This window comes from Colias croceus, chromosome 16 (genome assembly GCF_905220415.1).
Source record: "Colias croceus chromosome 16, ilColCroc2.1".
NCBI lineage: Eukaryota > Metazoa > Arthropoda > Insecta > Lepidoptera > Pieridae > Colias > Colias croceus.
In genome coordinates, this window is record NC_059552.1 from 8,184,250 (window position 1) to 8,206,510 (window position 22,261).

The window sequence follows — 22,261 nt, forward strand, 5'->3', positions numbered from 1 at the left end:
ATTACATAGGTAAGTATTTTTAATATTTACCACCGATTCGGAAAGCAGTAACTATCTATATATGGAGAAGAATCGGCAAGAAACTCCATAGTTGCTCTTTTAACATCATGTAAATATTACAATATATGAAACTTATATCTAACTAAAATACATGTAAGTAAATGTTATTATTGTTATTATTTACAACAATTATTATTCATATTTCTTAAATCTTGGCGTAAAAACTTTGTCGATAATAATTTCTATACTTTAACACCTTTAGTAATAAATAAATTAAAAAAGTGTTAAAGTGACATTTTAACTTAAACTAAGTTATGTGCCTAAAAACCCACGTTGAATTCGAAAAATTAAGTTATTGCTAGTATTTATTTTAAGCAGTCCTAATAGGGTTAGACTGAGTAAATACTTAATACCTAAGTTAGACTTAGCTTACTCATAGCATATATTAACATAATAACATTACTCAATTATGTAGGCGCTTGTTTATCTTTAAATACTGTTGTGAGTTATTTAAAATTAATTTACTTTGACACATAATAATACTTAAGTCCCATATTATATAAAGAAATATAAAAAAACGTATCCTCTCTCCTCAAAACTCTATAAAAAATAATTAGAGATATTTTATTTGTTATTTTTATTTTAAAAGACACTTTCTGCATGTCCTATCACCTATTTGTAAATAGTCTTATTATTTTAATTAATTTATGACTCGATCGATTATAATTTCTTAACAAAACTGAGGTAGAGCCTTAAACTAATATATTTAAAAATAACATTCCTTCACATAATAAAAAAAATATCTTCACGTAGGTAATTCATCATGAGTAAATTATTGTCAACACTACATGATCAGTAAAGTAACTGTTTCATCCAATCATTGTCACAAAACGCCCATAAAACTACCAACTGAAAATACCCTAACAAAACATCCGTACACAAAAGCTAATCGCTATGGGATATTACAACTCCCGGTCCCGATAACAATAGGTTATTGTTTAATCACAAACATTTTAAAATAAACCCCCACATCGCATCTCGATGCATTCGACCATATGGTGCATTCCATCCGTAATTATGTCAATGTTTGCAACATGACTACAATTATTCAAACACAATCCATTGCGGCGTGACTAGCTATATCACTAAAAGAGATTGTAACATGCACAGCAATGTATAGCAGTAAGACGATAGTGTCGATAGTGTGATGTGTCTGCGTACGCGCGTCGCGCCATAAAAATGACGTCGAGTTCGTAGTGACTCGCTTTCGACCAATCAGTGGTGGATACCCCTCGCGTAAAGATACATGTGCGTCGTCCGTGCCGGTATTATTAACAAAAATTCCCTTTTAAAATCAATAATTCTGTATCAATAAAGTGCATACGCGTGTTTTTAGGTTACAATATTGTGTTCTTTCATCTATAATTACTTAGAAGTTTTACAGGTGAGTACTAAGTTTCTAAATTAGATCCCATGTTGTATAAAAGTACTGTTTAAGTTATCAAATACGGTATAGTAGATACGTTAAGGTAATTTAGAGCAGTGTTTTGGATGACAGCATACGCGTTTTTAAATAACAACTTGGATTAAATAGGATAACTGGGAAAAACAAAAATGTGAATATGCAATTCGTATCTGTTGCATGTTGCATCCACATGTACAATTTCGATCATACTCTATTGTAAAGAATTCTCGTATATATCACGTAATAATTTTTATTATATAAGTACCTTCCTACATGTAATTTGCTTCATAGACAATATTTTTTCATAGTTTTCACCTTGTTTTCACATTCACCTTTAGATAATAATTAAACTTTGAAGAATGCATGTAACCTTATTTTCAATTGAATTCTACGTTTGGTAGAGTCGCTTATGACTCTACAAATTAGAATTATTTAAAAGCAAGATGCATGCCTACGAAAATATTATAAAAAAGGTTTTTAAATTAATCAATAAAAATATAATTAAAATACCTATAGTGTTCAAGCTATATTTCAAAATAATAATATAGGAAAACGTAGAAGAAGAGACGTAGAGCTATTTTATTTTTAAAATCTCTTTACATAGATAAATAATAGAAGTTACGTTATTTTGTTAGAAAATAAAAAACAGCATTGTTAAATCTGAAAGATATTAATTTACTAAAAATATTTTCTCGTAATGTACAATTACAAAAAGCTATTTACCTTTAAATATATTCATGCATATTCAACTGCATAGCTAATTAATTATACCATAATATTTATATTCATGATAAATTCTCACTATCGAAACGAGTTTTTCAGTATTCAATATTTCAAATAATTTATTACTTACTAGCTTTCCGCCCGCGGCTTCGCCCGCTTAATTGTCTAAAACCTAACAAATTATAAACCTTCCTCTTAAATCACTCTATCTTTAAAAAAAACCCTATCAAAATCTGTTGCGTAATTTTAATGACCTAAGCATACAGACACACAGACAGCGGAAATCGACTAAGTTTTAGGTACCTATAATACTACCTACCTATGTAGTGATAGTTATATAAGTACTTTGGATTAATATTATGAAGACAAAAGTAACTGTTTATTTTTTACTCACGATCTAATCGCTAGATGATTTTTGATAAACTTTGATATTTAGATAGGCGAGCATATAGAGATATATAATATGTAGAGCTCATAGGTAATTTTAGTCACGATAAAATATTTGTATGAGACGAAAGATATTTTCGATCCATCTTGATTCTTGATGTTTTTTTATGTTTCTTGCTAAGCTGAAAATAAATTAAGAAAAAAATTGTTGTTAGAGTGCTCCATAAAAACCATACCATACCATTTGATCCATAAAACAATTTTCCCAGAGCCATTATATTTTTTTTTTTTTGTGCGATAGACGATTACAACAGAGGTACATTAATTTAATAAATGTAATGCGTCTAATGAGTAGATAACAAATCATAAAACATATTGCAATCATAATGTACGCGCTTTCCTATCTACAATAAAAAAATAAAAGACGTGTGGCACCCGGGGACTGCCGTAGCAAAGCTATTGCATAGCCTAAAGGCTGGTTCACACTTTGATTAGTGCGAGTGCAGGTGATTAGTGCAGGTGTTTAGTAACTACGTGTGGACAGCGACTGTTTAGTGCAAGTGTTTAGTAGGCTGTGTAGTAAAGTGAATAGAAGCGTGTTCTATTTTTTTGCGAGTGGACTGCGAGTAGCCACGTCCCGCGCGCCCTCCCTTCCCCCTCACTCGCAGTGTGCCTGCCTAAACACGTCTGGACACGAGTGTTTAGTGTTTAGTGTTTAGCGTAGTGTGTAGCGTCGCGAATTGCACCATTGACCTGCACTCCCACTAATCACCTGCACTCGCAGTTGAATTGGACACTACTCGCACTACACACCTGCACTCGCACTAATCACCTGCACTCACACTAATCAAAGTGTGAACCAGCCAATAGAGGAAGTGCATAGCATGCCTTTAACTTTCAAGCCACACCTCCGTGCCCGTCGGAGTGGGGAGCGTGAGGTTTTTTCGTTACGGAATTTCTCGATTCCGTCCCCGCGCTCAAGGCCCGCGATAGAAGCTATGCAATAGCTTAAAAATAAAAAAAATGTACTGAGACCAAATTGTTTTAACATGACGTACCTATCCTATATACCTACGTCATGTTAAAACAATTACCTACAATAACAATACAATCTTGATAACAAAGTTATATTAATTGTTTTTCCAGACTTAGGCATATTGCATTAGTTTTTGGGGGTTAATGGATTCGCAGAATAAATAAACGTAGAAATTTCTGGAACGTTTTTCGATATAAAGTTGCAAATTAAGAGTACACACTGTATTAAGCAGAAGTTGCTGTGAGGACTTTGGACTCTATCCCGAAGGAAATAAGTTAGATTATTATTTATTGCATGTTCAATGAATGCACAGCGAACAAGTTATTGATTGTCTTTATATGATTTATCTGGTCCAGTCAATTGAAGTAAAGTAAAGATGATAGATGAAGTAATTATTTACTTATAAAGATAAGATTTTTTTTTTTGTAATACTTAGCGTCATTGTGAAATGTTTAATTTTACAAAAAGAAAGACAGCAAATTAGTCAAATCTTTTGTATGCAGCATTGACAAACAACGTTTACGATTTTATACAATCCGCGGTTCAATTGAAAAAAAACTGGCCAAGTGCGAATCGGACTCGCGCACCTTAGGGTTCCGTGATCCTGCATGTTTTTTATATGTTGTTATATTTTTCACGATTTTTACTTTATCTGTGCTATAAGACGTTGCTTCGTACCTAATTTCAAGATTCTGTACTCTTGAAGAACCCATATTTCTAAAATCATCCTCCTTCTAGCAAAGTCGGATAAAAATGATTAAAAATGTAGAAATCGCGCTGCATATATTTTACAATTTACATCTGATTCTAACCTTGCGACTCCATAAATGCATTGGATGACACTACGCTCTGAGTCATATTTCTCAGTATATTTGTGTACTGTTTAATTTAATTAATTATTACCTATAATTAAATGTAATTTAAATTTTACCCTATTTTTATCAATACTGAGACCATAATGCAAAATTTTTTAACGTTCCTGGCTTTAATATTTTATTGAAATAATATAGAGGTAAGATTTTACGTAAACTAATAATAATTGACTGTCAAGTGTACATAAGAGGTAGGTAATTACGATGCTATAAGGATTCTGTTTTATTAAAGTACATGAAATGAGGTAAATAAAAGCAAGTGCGTTAAAATAGCTATGTTACTAGAGCATTTTTTTCTTTGTACTTTGTCCCGTATTCGTTGAAAATCGTTTAATATGATTATCACAGAAAGTTGAAAATTTGTGAAGCTCCAACGTTTTTCCTATATAATATTTTCAGAAATTTCTACTTATAACATCATCTATTTACTAGTTTTACGAGATATTTCTTGAGATAGTTGTGAAATTTATAAAATCAGCTCATAAATAGTGAAACAGGTAAACAATTTTCAATTCATTATTATAGGCGCCATTATTATTTTAAAATGGATTTAATAAAGTTGTTATTATTCAGAATCAGACATTTGAATTCTATGATTGATGTTAATCCTTCGTAAAGTTATTTATTGGCGTAGTTAATATATAATTAATATCTACTACGTAGAAATGAGGTAATATTATCGTCTCTACTAATATTATAAAGCTGAAGAGTTTGTTTGAACCCGCTAATCTCAGGAACTACTGGTCCAATTTGAAAAATTATTTAGGTGTTAGATAGCCCATTTATCCAGGAAGTATATAGGCTATATATAAACACGCTAAGAGCAATATGAGCGGAGCAATGCGGGTAAAACCGCTAGTCAAGTATAGATCATTTCGACTGCCTCCTTGATACAGTAGTTGACGCGTGAACGTAGAACCGAGGGGGTCTTGGGTTCAATTCCGCGTGGAGACGAAGAAAAATTTCTGGGTCTGGCAGGACACAGAAGGCTGATCACCTACTTGTCCCTAAAGAAAATCGATCAGTGAAACAGATGTATGCATAATGCATCTGCCCCTTACCCGACATGGGACTTCACTTATAAATAATTTCTCGAATACGTTTACTATGAGGCCAAAGGTTACATTAGTAGAAACTTCACGCTGTAGAAACGGAAGTCTAAAACTATGCGGAACTAAAATAAGGTTAATATATTATGTGTACTTTGGTTATCTTGAGTATGTATGTACTAATTATTATTGGTATCATACATAAGCGCATGTATTAATAGAACAAATTGTCCACAGAAGTTCATAACATAGGTACAAAATATTATGTTAGTACTTATACCATACCATAAAAGCAGAGTCACAACAAAGAAAAAAATAATATCAAAAAGCTGTTTCATAAATGGACATAAATAATATCAAAGTAATTTAATTTTGAAACGATCATATTTTCGTAAATATTTACGTTTAGTACAAAGTTGATGAACCTTTGTTGTCGAAAAATGAAAGCGCTATATTTGTTTAGTTTATTTTATTTACTGACCATCTCTTTTATTTCACTTTATAATAAGCATATTTAAAGTAAAAAAAAAAATATGTTTATTATAAATTCTCGAAGAACAAACATGCATTTTAATGTTCACTGATTATTAATTTATTTACAAGTTGTTGATCTTCTTTCCCCTTGCCTTTGCTGAGATCTTTCTACTTTTTTTTGTTAGCTGTCCAAGTGTCCAACCATCACCTTTGTAGAATCTAATCTTTGCCTTTCAGCCTACCTATCAGCTCCCAGTTTTACGCTTATTCGTTTATCATTAATTATATGTATGACTAGCTGCTCCGCGCGGTTTCACCCCCGAGGCTTCACTCCTATTGGTCGTAGCGTGATATAAATAGCCTATAGCCTTCGTCGATAAATGAGCTATCTAACACCGAAAGAATTTTTCAAATCGGACCAGTAGTTCCCGAGATTAGCGCGTTCAAACAAACAAACAAACTCTTCAGCTTTATAATATTAAGTATAGATGAAAAACCAAAGTACGTAGTATAGTGGATATACTTTGTTATAATTTAATCACAAGTTTTATTAAAACTGTGACCCCCCTAAATTAAACAGAAATTTTAACCAATAATAATTTTTAATGAATTATTCTTTATTACTATCAATATTTTTTTAACTTTGCCATTCGCCATCTTAATACTTCCCTTTATTATAAGACATAATATTCAAAAATAAGACTCCGTATAACAAAAGAGACGCAGCATTACCCTGTAGTTATTTCTATCGTATCGTTGCAATCGCATCGTCATCTGGCGAACGGTTCTTGAACTCTCCAAAAATAACATTTGTGAGAAAAAAATATCGTTTGTCATTCGACAATAGTTTCTATACAATGAGTCGCATCAATTGTTGCAAGGTTTCATCAACAATTTTGACTTCCGTCCTTTATGACGTGAAATTCGTGCGGATTGGAGCATTTGGATATGACTCCCGACTTCACGCCCTCGGGATGTGTATTTTCAGATTTCAAACATTTCTTTGTTATTTACATACATATTTTGTTACAGTATTTTGTTTTAGGTAATATTATTTGGGTTTTTTTGTGTTCGCTCGACACTAAGTACATAGGTGTCTTGCTATAAATCCTTGCTAAGTAAAAAAGAAATCAGGAAAAACAGCTAAGCTGTTTATCGTATTTAGTGTTGCCCAAATTCAGTCTTGGTCTTGCAGTCTTGGTCTTGTTCTTGCGTTTTTGCAAGACCAAGACCAAGTACAAGACCGCGTATTTTAGCAAGACCAAGACCAAGACTGACCGTGCAAGACTTGAGCAAGAACAAGACATAGCCTGCAAGACTCTTGCGTCTTGCAGCTAGGACTTTGATTTTTCGAATTTCTTATCAAATCTTCAGTTATTTATTAATCTGCTTGATCTTTACCATGGCTATGTTAATTCAAGCTCACAATGTTCCAATTGTAATACGTTTTTCTAAGATTATTATTAAGTAAACTTTAATAAATAGTAATACCTAGACTAATAGGTAATTGCAAGACTTGCAAGACTCTTGCTGCAAGACCAAGACCAAGACCAAGACTGAGAGCGCAAGACCAAGACCAAGACCAAGACCAGGTGTATTGGCGCAAGACCAAGACCAAGACCAAGACCAGGTGTATTGGCGCAAGACCAAGACCAAGACTGGCTAAGTCTCGTCTTGTTCTTGCATTTGGGTAACACTAATCGTATTTGATTATAACGTGTAGACATTTAAATAAATCAATAATTTAAAAAATAACAGGATTATAATAATAAATAGAATATTAGTAGGCACATAAAATACACAAATATGTATAGAAAGAATGTTTTTATCTTTTTCTAAACAACACCGCAATTATTTTTAGTCCATTACGATTATGGATAAGCCCCGATAATTATGATAAATGAGCGAAGGCTGTATTAAAGCTCACGGATGGGTCAAGGATAGTACACAATAAAATCTCATTTTGCACTAGCTTTGCTCCTGCGGCTTCTCTCGTGCTCGTTTCTTGACAGTCTTTCCCTACTACACTGATAAAACTATATTTTTTTAATCATTGTGCTAGTGTGCATTGTGCAATTCATCAAAATAGCTACAACCATTTTGGTGTAAAAACACATCAAACATACACAACTGATTAACAATACAATGCGCTACAAAATAGTTTGGTTGCAAAACGTATGCTACACTATTGATTAAAAAAACAACTATATACAACAACAATAATACAACTTAAAAATACACCAGAGTACCCATAGACATTTAACATACTACATACAAATTCCTATGCAGAACCAATTCATTACATTACAATTTACATGAATACCACGCTTACATAAACGCATCAGTCAATAAGGCCCTTCGTACACGAGGCATTAGCAGTAATCACAGATAATATAATGCAACTAGCTATCCCGGCAAACGTTTTTCTGCCTTGTGTTGCCTTACTCTTATTAATTAGGGGTATAAAATATAGATGTCTCTAACCTACCCAATATGCACAATTTCATGAGAATCGGTCAAGCCCTTTCGGAGGAGTTTAATTTCAAATCAGTGACAAGAATTTTATACATTAACTCCACTCCTGCTGGTCTTAGCGTGATGATATATAGCCTATATGTTGATCCGACCTGTTAGTAATATTCATGTAAAATTTGAAGTAAATCCATGCCGTACTTTTTGGGTTTAGCCCGGACATTCATACAGACAAACAGACAAAAATTCTAAAACTATATTTTTGCTTCGATATCAATTGTGGATCACTCAGGTAGTTATTGTTTAAAAAATATTCAATGAACATTTTTGGTTTTCCTACGATTTTATTATATGTATAGATACTAGCATAATGTACGAAGGGGCTTAGACCACGCAACGACATCGTGTCCACGTTATGCATACCGTTATTTTGATAGTAAAATCCGCGACCTCAATATGCAAAAACGCGGGAAAATTAGCACAATTCGTTGTATTGACAATAGAGTTATGATTTATTTACAAGGATGCGTTGTTTTAAATAGGGATTTAAAGCTAGAAAACTTTGAGGGTCGAATTTATGATCTTTCTTGTCTTGATGTAAGTATCTAGGTAAAAAAAACTGATTAATGAAAACTTATTTTTATGCTTATTACATTAACTTATTTTTATTGATAAAAAAGATTCATGACTGCTTTCTTTGAATGTGTATGTCAAATCCTATCTGGTATTTTTAAGGGAAATTTATCATACATTTAACATTACAGGGATAAAAATAACCTATCAGGATCAGAAAGCTTTGAAACAACCCCTTAGTATCAAAAAATTCTGACCTATTTATCTATAACTAATTAGTAATCTATACTAATATTATAAAGCTGAAGAGTTTGTTTGTTTGAACGCGCTAATCTCAGGAACTGGTCTGATTTGAAAAATTCTTTCGGTTTCGGTTTTCGGGTTATCTAAAGCCCATTCATCGAGTAAGGCATCATCACGCTAAGATTAACAGGAGCGGAACCACGCGGGTGAAACCACGGAGCGCAGCTAGTAAACAAATATTTTTTAATTTAGATTGAAATGAGTTGAACGAGAGTCGAAAATAAGGCGCCTTTGTTCTTAATATGATTGGACAAGTCGTTAAAAATAACGATAGTAATTACAATTAGTATCTCACAAATTTTATATCAAGCAATGATTTAATCTCGACCTGATTCTCAAACAGAAGGTGTAATGCACAAATAATTTAAAATAACAATTGCAGAAAAGAAAATTTAATTCAGTAATGAAAAGTCTCATAACTGACCTTTACATTTTTATCTTTAAATCCACATTTAAATCCATACTAATATTAATATAAATGCGAAAGTAACTCTGTCTGTCTGTCTGTTACTCAATCACGATTAAACTTCTGAACCTATTGTCGAAATATTTTGATCCCGAGAATGGACATAGGCTACTTTTTATCCCGGGAAAATGACGCAATCCCGGAAATCCCACGGGAACGGGAACTATGCGGGTTTTTCTTTGACTGCGCGTGCGAAGCCGCGGGCGGAAACCTAGCGGAAAATAAAATTAGATTATAGAACGTAAACGTCAAATTAGTTGATTTGTATAACAAAACACTTATATTTTAGTGTCCGTCTTTTTAATTAAGAGCCTAGCATATCTATTAAACTGCTTAATAATAATATTTCCTTCTTAAGCCTTTGTAAAAATAAAGGGCTTTAAAACTCGTTGCATTAAGAGAAGACCACCTTGACTTCGTTTAAAGAAAAATTAAACATATACCTACTGTGTTCATATTGTACAATACATCACATGCAACAGCTTAATGGTTTTATTGGAAAATTTATATTTTGTCGAATTTTTTATCAATCCTATACGTAAGTATTTGGTTTAAATTAGTAAATTTTAAACTACCAATATACGTATAAAAACTTTTATGTATTAAAGTTAATAACTATCTTTAAACAAGACTGTGTTTTGTTTATTTAAATTTAACTAAATAATATTTAAAAAATGCTTGCTCTTTGTTGCTAAATATGTTTTTTTTATGCAAAGATATTTCGAGAAAACTTCAATAAAATCGAAACAGTCTTTTTGGACTGAGAAATCACTAAATACGTACCATATATTATAATATATTACAATTTACAATCTTATAATTTCTCACTATTTTCAGAAATAAATTACTTCAAAAACTGCACTTCCAATACAATACATTATTGTATTTCAAGTATCATATAACGTATCAATCAATAATAAGAAATATCATTAAATTTGAAAGATTTACGATCAAACAATGAACAGACAGACTAAGAAATTGTTATGAGTTATAAAATGTAATTTAATATATTGATAAGCTACAAAGTTGCTCTTGTTTTACCTAAATTTTGTTTTAAATACTTTTCTCACAAAATAAAAATTTTAAAATGACTATATCTATAATATAAAAATGAATCGCAAAATGTGTTGGTTAGCGCATAACTCGAGAACGGCTGAACCGATTTCGATAATTCTTTTTTTATTATATTCCTTGAAGTACGAGGATGGTTCTTATGGAGAGAAAACGTAAACATGTACCACGGGCGAAGCCGGGGCGGTCCGCTAGTTAATTATATATTCGTATTTTGTTTTGCGAATTTAAAGCCTGTTATTAAACCAAAAAAATCTGAAAATATTTATGAAACCGTGTCTTTTTGTTGTTTCAAAGAGTTTCCATAGATATATCAACTAAAGTGCACCAAAATAGGTTTAGTCGTTTTTACTTTTGTGAGAAATTGGACCTTCACCAGCACTAAGCACTTAGTTTTGATTTCATGTAAACCGGGCTTTATTAAATCAAAATCAAAACCACTACTACGTAATATAATTTTATACATTGGCTTGGCACCGACATCAAACCTATTTAGTAAATAGCACATCTAAATAATATGTAGTAATTAATAATATCAAATCTTTTTTATTTTTTACTTTTCCGTTTTTGAAGTCGGTTTTTTTAACGTACCTAGTTATTTTTATTATTTCTGCGTTTCATAGGAAATTTCCATTGTTTGTGTCTGTTGATCGTAGATCAGTTTAATTCTATAGAGAAGTGAAGTCATAAATAGTTTTCTAGTGTGAGATTCGAATCCTTGACCCGATAGATAAGGATCAACTGCGACAATCGATTCAATATGGTGCTAGCTTTTTGCACAATGCACGTCCGCTTTATCCGACTTTGAATAAAAGAGGAAAAAGTTCTTAATTCGTCATTTAACATTTTTTATGTAAGGCCACCGATTGTTCGAATATAGCATGCATTTTGGCAATATTATATGATCATAAAATGTATTAATTTGGTTTTAATAATTTTCTGCCAGTACCTAAACAGATACGCTAAGGTTCTATTTATAATCCTTTTCGTTTCCTTTGTTCCATCATTTATTTCCTAACACGGACGATGACATAAGCTATGATATATAAAAGAGCTAGATACGTTACCCGCTCTCTATTTTGGCAAGAAAAAACTCAGGTAAGTGCCCGAGTTTCACTTAGTCACGCACCATTCAGCGTCGTGGCTGGACGTTCTTTTTGTATTTTAATCGGCAGTTGTTATTACGAAGTACATGAGTGAGACATGTATTATGTCTCGTGCGTGAGAGTGAAAGAGAGAACAACTGTATTGGTGATAATGCGTTAGTAAGTAGGTATGTATTAATTACGCTGTTTTTTAGTGCAATGATGTTGGCGTATGCCGCGTCTACTAGTATAATAAGTCATTGGACATAAGCATAAACTTTTTAAAGCTACAACACTTCTAAGTTTTATCAAAATCCTTTCTGTAGATCTAACGTGAAGCGACTTGAAACATTCTATCTATTCAAAAAAACCGCATCAAAATCCGTTGCGTAGTTTTAAAGATTTAAGCATACAAAAGGACATAGAGATAACGAAAGCGACTTTATTTTATACTAGCTTCCGCCCACGACTTTGTACGTGCATCCCCGTTTTTCCCCGTTCCCGCAAGAATTTCGGGAAATCCTTTCTTAGGGGACGCCTACGTTATGACATCTACCTGCATGCCAAATTTCAGCCCGATACGACCAGTGGTTTGGGCTGTGCGTTGATAGATCACTATATCAGTCACCTTTGAATTTTATATATAGATTTACCCATCAATTCAGTTTGCACAGTTCATAAATATTGGGATTTATTTCCATAGACAATAAGAAACAATGATAAAATTCATATTTATAACCATAAACGTCACAATGGCGCCTGTTTTCACTTTTACGCAAATGGAGAAAATCATAAATAGACGAAAACTATTGTTCTTTGAATTATTATAAAAGACATACATATTATGGCGTAGCGTGACTGTTGTGAATCGTTTATATACTAACTTAACGGGCGGTTTCGTTTAGGTTATTGCGTCTTTTTCGACAATTTGATCTATCTATATGTCAAAACTCACCCAAAATTAATCACCCAAATTTAGAGTGTTTGATTTTACGAGAGTATTATACATTTAGAAATTAAATACTTTTTAACGGAAAATAAATCGCGTTTAAAATCCGTTAATTTTTTTTTAATTTCTACAAGCATTTAGATTTAATAGAAACTGAGATACTGTTGTATTTATTTTAATAGAATGGTTTTATCGCAGCAATTTTCTGTAAACACCTAAATTGTTATACCCGAAATGATGACAACAATATAGCAATTATTTTGAATATAGACATTACAGTAAGCATTCATTATTTTCAAACATATTATTAACTAACATTATCATGTTATTTTCCACGTTCCAGTGTTTAAGCAGAAAATACAAATTTACAATTAACAATTTTGCCTAGAGCAATAATGTCCCAGAAATTCATAGAACCCTTGCGAATAGATAATAATAGAGAATAGATAATAATTGTAAATAAATTAATTTATGCAAATGTTTAAAATTTACAATTAATAATTTTGCCTAGAGCAAAAATGTTCGAGAAATTCATAGAACCCTTGAGAAAAGATTCTTGGTAATAATAGTAAATAAATTAATTTATACAAATTAGGTTCCGTTTTCTCATTATTTATTTTAATTTAAAATATATCGTTTATGCTTTGAATAGCTATTGAGAAAGATAGCCGACTTATTATATTTTTTATATTATACTAGTGGTCCGCCCCGGCTTCGCCCGTGGTACCTACATGTTTAAACTATCCTATCTCTCAAGTTGGATCGAACTGCACATGGTGTGCGAATTTTATTAAAATCGGTTAAGTGGTTTGGGAGTCCATTGAGGACAAACATTGTGACACGAGATTTATATATATTAAGAAGATTTTCTTCAATCTGAATAATAGAGTAAAAGCAAGTGTAGTCTATAATTTTCTACTAATTATAGCTCTTAATTAACTTCAGAATGATAAAAATTAAAAACGTTAATAAATTTTGACTAGTTGATTACATATTACCTACGATTAGCTTCAGTCCTCTTTTCTTAAAAAAACCCAACTCCTGCGAATAAAATTTTATATTGGATGTAAAAAAGCAAACATTGTTTTGCCAAAACACTACACTTAAGCTAAAAAAACATTCATAGTCATACATGATACAACATACCAAAAAGCCAAGTACCAAATACACAACTATAAGTATACACAGAAATTTCATAAAAATCGGTCAAGCCGTTTCGGGTCACAACACGTGCATTATTTTATAAAAAGATGTGTCCTATATTTTCATATTATAAAGACGTCATAGCAACCTTTAAAACAATTACCAAACGCGATCAAACTAACCAATCACGATCGAAGGCTCTATGTTAACTATTCAAGCAGGGGCGTAGCTACCGGGGCCCCCAAAATAAGGGCCACAACTCCTTTAATATGACCTTTATATCATAAAAATCTAGCTTTAAAAATGAAAATCAGAGGGCAATATGTCACAAGGTCATCTAAAAAATCAAATATATTTATGACTAGCTTTGCCACGCGGTTTACACGCATTGCTCCGCCCCAATTTGTCTTAGCGTAATGATATGACTTGATAAATGGGCAAACTGTGAAATTATTTTTTAAATCTTACCCGTGGTTCCTGAAACAGCGCGTTCAAGCAAACTAACAAAATATTCTGTTTTATAATATTATATGAATAAACTCGAGGGCCCTGATTTCGATACAGGGCCCCATAATTTAGGCTACGGTACTGTATTCAATCCATATTATGCAACGTCACAACGTAGCATGGATGTGAATAATGTTTGAAAGCAATCGGACGAATTGAGATTCTTATTAACGCACGTGAAAACAATTTTTCAATCACGATTGTATTAAAGAGGATATTTGTGCAAAGGGACATTCATTATTTATTTTCGTTTACGAACAACAACGATGAAAATAACACTGTATTTTTACAATTTACTACCTTTCCGACCGCGGCTTAGCCCGCTGTGTCAAAAACGTAATAAATTATATACTAAAACCTTCCTCTTGAATCACTCTATCTATTAAAAAACACCGCATCAAAATCCGTTGCGTAGTTTTAAAGATTTGAACTTATATAGGGACATAGAGACAGAGAAAGAGACTTTGTTTTATACTATGTAGTGATTAGCGCTTATCTTGTTGTTATGGAAGCATCTCCATTAACAGCTTTAAATAAAAATCGATTGAATAATACATTGAACAAGTTGTAGCTTATTATGCAACAGGGTTATTTAGATAAAGAATTATTTGATCAGTTTGAATGACAATGACCTCGACTTAAAATTATACACATTATTAAATGTGCTCTACATTTATATAAAAATGTGAACACAATCATCTTGTACGAAATTGTGTAACACGCATGTTTTTATAGATAAAGAAGAGGTGTGACACTCGGGGACTGCCACGGTAAAGCTATTGCACAGCTTGCCTTCAAGCCACACCTCCGTGCCCGTCGGATTGGGGAGCGTGAGTTTTTTTCGTAACGGAATTTCTGGATTCGGTCCCCGCGCTCAAGGCCCGCGATAGAAGCTATGCAAAAGCTTAATAATTTCCGTATACATTATTCAAATAACAATATTTAAAACTGCTCATACCACCAATTAGGCACATTACAGACGGTCCAATAATCGCAAAAACGCAACTAAAACTAATTAAATTCTATTAACCCTGCAGCTAATCCCAAACGGGTCAAGTGGTGAATTAACCCACTGATCAAAGCTAGCATTTTGCGACGGGTCTAATTGAAGTACAACCGAACTTGTGTAGAACAGAAGTACGACAGAATGTACTAGAAATAAGGGCATGTTATAAGTATCGACTTTGTTTTTCTTTTGTGTGACAATTATGAATTAAAACGATCCTCTTAACAATGTAACATGTTTAGTAGAGCACATATTTGAATACAGTAAAGTTATCTTCATCTATTCATTTTATAAAAAGTTCATGTAGATTGTAGACTCTATGACTCATTTTTCCCTACTCTGCCATAAAATAAAACTATTTTACTTAATTTAGTTTTAAATCTATACTACATAACATTATATTATTATACTATAAATAGTTATTTCAATGCGTAGACAAAAGTTCATTTAATCTAAAAATTCTTATTTTAACTCTACAACAAGCACACAGTCCGCTATTTAGAGTACCTACTTGAATAATCGACCTCATAATATGTTTATTTTGATATTTCGACTAAGTACTACCATAGATATTCACAATACACAAAAGACCTAGAAAATATTAAAGTCGTTCGTCTATAACGAGCCTAAGCCCGTCCCACGCGGCGCTCACGGCTACAGAATAATGATTCATACAAGTTTAATCGCACAGTGCACTACATCAAACATCGCCATAAAAGAAAATGGCCGTTTGTGACTTTACTTCAAGTTTCGTCAACCCTTAACGCGATTTCGTTTTGTCATTATTTATGTATGTTTACGTAGATTGCAGGGCACATTGTTTTTACTTACGTATCTTTTCTTAGATGATAAAATATATATGCATCTAAATTGATATAGGTGAAGTGGGAATAAGTATGTTAAAAATTAAAATATACTTACGGATAATTATCATCACTACATAGTATAAAACAAAGTCACTTTCTCTGTCCCTATGTCCCTTTGTATGATTAAATCTTTCAAACTACGCAACGGATTTTGATGCGTTTTTTTTAATAGATAGAGTGATTCAAGAGGAAGGTTTTAGTATATAATTTTTTAAGTTTTAGTCAAAGCGGGCGAAGCCGCGGGCGGTAAGCTAGTAATATATTGTAATGCGTTAATTCTCTTAGTTTAAAGTAAGCCAAAAATACATCCAATCGAAAGATAGAGTATATTTTAAATAAATTAAATGATAGAGCTCCTTGAAATATTTTTTTATTTGTTGAATTTGATTCATACTGCATAGTGCATACACTGCATATTTGGGAAATTGCAAATTCTGTTCAAAACATCGGACCTGCTCTAAATTCTAAACGGACCACTTCTGATTCCATCACCAAACACCGACCGTAAAGTTTTAAATCGAATCAATCCTTTTAAAACACAAAACCGTTAAACGTTTCACGTTCCGAGTTAAATGCGTTTTAAAATCACTTAAAACCTATCGAAGTTAAGGCATTCATTCCATTCGCAGGCGACAAGATGGCGGACAAGAAAGAAATCAATTTGGACGCGGTGCTCGAAAGCCTGGGCCCGTACGGACGTTACAACCTATTGAATTTCGTCCTTTTACTATTCCCCGTGCTTTTGAGCAGTTTCTACGAGTGCGGTTTCATTTTTGAAGCGCAGCAACAGATTTATCGGTAAGTTTTTTTGGCGGGAAATCTTTGAGAAAAAGAAGAGTCTCGAATGTGATTGCGTTTTCTAACACCACCCCTTCTAGGAGATACCTATGTTTTCGTTTCGGTCTTTGAAAAATAATTAGATAGTTATTTTTTCAAATATGGCTGAAAGAATTTAGAATTTAGTCATTCAGATTTTATTTTATTTTCTACTTATTTATTTATACACTAGCTTACCGCCCGCGGCTTCGCCCGCTTTCTCTAAAACAATTTGAGATTTAAACTATCCTATCTCTCAAGTTGGATCAAACTGCATATGGTGTGCGAATTTTATTATAATCGGTTAAGTGGTTTAGGAGTCCATTGAGGACAAACATTGTGACACGAGATTTATATATATTAAGATTAACAAATGCTTTAAAGAATAATAATATTAGATGCATTCCGTGATGAGATATTTAAATTTATTCTTACGTTGAATAATTTTTTCTCGGGCAATAAATAAAATATTCTAACGTGACCTTAGATTATTGTTCTTAGTTTTTTATTTTTCCATTTATTGTGTGCTATTTCAAAATAAGTAGTAACGTTTAAGATAAAATCACAATTGTATGGTAAAATATTTCATAACTTACTTACGTTAGTATTTTTATCTAATACGTGTCTGTCTAAGACCTAAGTAGATACCTAAACAGTTTATAAATTATCTTGATGGTATAAGAATTAAAAACTTTCAGTGCATATTATATTTATTTATTCATTTATTTCCGACTGCAAATGTACTTACAGTTCAAGATCTGTATGTCCGTGAGATAATTAACAATACATAATAATTAACGTTTGCAAGCATCGCACTGTCGCACAGAAATCGAAATTCCAACATTCTGGCGACTCTCACCTGCGTTCCACTGCACGTATCGCGATGGAACATTCAACAAATCTTTATTATAAGCACAGATAATACAGCAATATACTAGTTATTATATAATGGAAACAATGATAAACATATTGTATTATACTAGCTTTCTGTCTGCGGCCTCACCCGCATAGACAAAGGAAAACCCGCATAGTTCCTATTTCCATGGGATTTTGGGATCCTATGGGCTATGTGTCCAAGTAACCCTCTATGTGTGTGCCAAATTTCATGAAAATCTGTTCAGCAGTAACAAACACACAAACTATGCCATTTATAATATTATTAGACTAGTACCATCATTATATGTATACTTGAAGGAAACGCATCAATACGAAACGCTACAAATTTTATGGACATAGATATCTGTAACGATCGTCTTTAAAAAATTCTTATCCACTCCAATTATCTTATAGACATTAGTAAATCTTCTCATTGTATAGATTAGTCATGTCGTTAAAGTATGATAAAAATAATGGCACAGATAATATAATTTAGGTTTGCTGATAAGCGTGTCTTAGAGCAATGATAATAATAGTCAATGAACGTAGATTAGATACGGAGTTATTTATTTAAAATTTGATTGTTTTAGTTTATTTGAATCGTAAAGAATTTAAATATAGGTCGTGACTAATATTGCTTGTTTAGTCTGTGATAATGTCTGTGGTGTACTGTTTTGATTAAAGTAGTTTGTATTTATTCGTAATTTGCTAAAATATTTTAAAAATGTAAATTGTGAAGAGAGAGTAAGAAAAAGAGTGGCAAATGACGATATTTTTAGAACTAATTTTTTATAAAATAATCCATTTTTCGAACAAATTGAAAAAACTTAATGCAAAAGAATGTAGAAATAAATATTTCAGTACCTAGTTACTCTTTAAAAACAACATGATAAAAATAACTAGCAAACTACAGAGTAGCAATAAATTAGACTGAATAAAATATCAAATTCAAATGTATTGAATTGTTTAATTTAGGTAATAATTACCTCGTATTGAAAAATGTTATAATACACAGTGTTAAATCCATTCTTATAGGAAAAATAAACTACATCTTAAAAAATGACACCTTCCTATTGTATTTTTGACGACCAAAATTAAGTATCATCATCATCATCATCCTTTTGTTGTCCACTGCTGGACGTAGGCTTCTCCTAATGCACGCCACTGAGCCCGGTCGTTGGCTCTTGACCGTCAGTTGTGGCCAGCTATTCAGTGAAGTACCATGTCCCCTAGTGGGGTAAGGGGCAGATGCATTATACATCTGTTTCACTGATCGATTTTCTTTAGGGACAAGTAGGTGATCAGCCTTCTGTGTCCTGCCAGACCGAGATATTTTTTTTTCTTCGTCTCCACCGGGAATCGAACCCATGACACCTCGGTGCTACGCTCACGCGTCAACCACTGTACCAAGGAGGTGGCCAGCTATACATAAGTATATTCCTCATTAAAATTAATACTTCCCACATCCCTTCCCAACCCCAACCCATCCTCTCCTTCCCTATCCTCATTCCCTCCCATCCTCGCCCCTTCTCTAACTCCTTCCAAATCCCTACACATCCACTTCCCAGTGGAGTGGATGCTTATGGGCGGCGTGTATCGCTTAACACCAGGCGACGCGTCTGCTCGTTTGCTGTTCTATAGCATAAAAAAAAAATACTTACTACGAAGTACTATTTAGTAATATGTACTAACTATAAGTTAATTTCCAGCTGCGAAGTCGATGGCTGTGAAAAAACATACAACGACACATCCTGGCTGAAATACGCTATACCCACCGACTCCGAAAGGGACGTACCAGCCAGCTGCTTACGATACGCCCCCAAAAACAATAACACAGTCGAACAGTGTCTTCCTGAAGAGTTCTCCAATGTTACCATACCTTGTGACAGCTACGTGTATGAACTTAATGGATCTTTGGTTAAGGAGGTAAGAATTGCAATTAGTATTAATTCGATAGAAAAATAAAGGAAACTGATCAGTGAAACTGATAATATGTAATGAATTCACTTATCATAAATACGAAAGTTACTCTATCTGTCTATGTTACCTATACGCATAAACTATACTTAGAACCATGAATTTATTTTGTAATACATTTTGATGAAGTTAAGATTAAAGAAAGACTTAACATTAAGAAAAGATACAGAATTTTGTCAAAACTAAAGTGAAGCGATTGAAATAGAGCATGAAAATTTAAGTGCAAGTCATCGTAATTACAGGCGGAAACAGTGTTATAATAAGACAGACTATTAGAGTGTTTAAAACAATGTATGAGATGCTTTATTGTAAAATGATTCGTTTTGTTTTCGATTGGTAGATTGTTGAGACTTGCATACTCACTGTTTTGTAAACATTCAACGGTCTTAGGTTAAAACATTTTTGTTTTATCATGGAGGTTTGGGATCACGGATATTCAAAATTACGATAAGTACCTATCAAAATTGTAATGTTCCATAGAATTAACTGGGAAATTTAGCAAATTAACTTTGTGAATCGGTCGTCAAGTAAATGATTGTTTCCTGCAAATTGTTACATGAAAATCAGTTAATACTAGAAAATGTATATTACCCACCATAAGATATAGAGTTACTTTTGCAACGTCAGTAAATGCTAAAAGTTTCTACAAATGTCTTATCTAAGAGTAGAGGCTGTCACGATAGTGTAAAGGGCCTAAATATCCGCGATCAACCATTGCAGATTCATAATTCGCCGTAATAGCGGCAAACATCGACAATCATCTGTTGGGCCAACACTCTCGATATACTCTATACTCAACCTTTTCCCTTTCAGTTCGACCTGGGTTGCCAAGAATGGAAGCGAGCCCTGGTTGGTACAGTGCACAACAGCGGCATGTTCGTTGCCATGCTGTTTACTGGGATTCTGTCAGACAAGTTTGGGAGGAAGACCGCTGTGGGTATGGCGGCGACGGCCAGCTGCATCTTTGGCATTATTCGCGCGTTTGCACCGAACTATAATATGTATTTGGCAATGCATTTCTTTGAAGCAGCGCTTGGAGGTGGATTGTACCCGTCGGCTTATGTTCTGGGTATGTTGGCTTTTCTTAGAATTGGTTACTTGTTTAGGCATTCGTTTAAATAACAAATTTATAATACATAAAAAACAGAAAACTAAAAACCATTCTAGTCACTTGGTTGCAATTGTGATAAAAATGCAAAATTTGGTTCTACATAATATTAAGATACTTAACTGAAATTTGATAAGAAAATATAAAAAAATATACTTACTTACATACAACAACGTGGATGAAATAGTTATTTGTTTTAACAGCGTCATTTCATCAACGGAGATTAATGTAATTCAATGTTATTTTTTTTACAGCGGTCGAGCTCGTGGGGCTAAAACAGCGAGTGATCATCTCCGCTATGTGTAACATGGCCTTCGTGGTAGGGGTCGTGATACTCGACCTCCTAGCCTGGGTTATTAGCAACTGGAGGACATACATCCTCATTTTATACAGTCCTGCTATCATAGTGGGCTTGTACGTCTGGCTAATGAACGAAAGCGCCCGCTGGTTGCTCAGCAAAGGCAGAAAAGAAGATGCCATCAAAACTCTAAAACGCGCGGCGAAGATCAACAACATGGACCCCGCGAAACTCGATCTCGACGCATTGAGCGATCCCCTACTCCGAACAGAAGTACAGACAGACAAAAAGTCACAGTTCTCGAAAGCGATACGATCGAGTATTATATGGAAACGTTTGATCATTTGCTCTTTCTTATGGCTCACTTGCTCTCTCGTTTACTACGGGTTGTCGATCAATTCTATTTCTTTAAGTGGGAACAAGTACGTGAGTTTTATGCTGGTGGTTATTGTAGAGATACCAGCGTATATAGTTGTGGTGATTGTGCTGGATAAATACGGAAGGAAGAAGACGATGATAGTGAACTATGCGACATGTGCTGTGACGAGCTTGATGTTTGCGTTCCTGCCTAAAGGTAAGTTAGAATTTCATTAATGTACTAAATTACGTAAATCAAACTAAATAAATTAAATCTAATCAAATATTTTACTATTTAAAAAATAAGGAATTTTGATAGAGTTGTTGCACGAAAATACCTCCTAATCGGCATAAAATTTGACAGACCCATATTTTTTTTATT

At 33.1% G+C, this 22,261-nt stretch overlaps 1 protein-coding gene across 1 annotated transcript in view; it reads left to right on the top strand.

The window, feature by feature from the left end:
• The first annotated feature begins 1,280 nt into the window (after nt 1-1,280).
• Nucleotides 1,281-22,261, top strand: part of LOC123698308 (organic cation transporter protein-like) — a 31,744-nt gene continuing 10,763 nt past the window's right edge. The window contains exons 1-5 of the mRNA XM_045644887.1: nt 1,281-1,444; nt 17,077-17,245; nt 19,849-20,065; nt 20,930-21,185; nt 21,479-22,096. Of these exons, the coding sequence (XP_045500843.1) occupies nt 17,085-17,245; nt 19,849-20,065; nt 20,930-21,185; nt 21,479-22,096 (1,252 nt within the window). The 5' untranslated portion in view covers nt 1,281-1,444; nt 17,077-17,084. The remainder of the gene's footprint in view (nt 1,445-17,076; nt 17,246-19,848; nt 20,066-20,929; nt 21,186-21,478; nt 22,097-22,261) is intronic.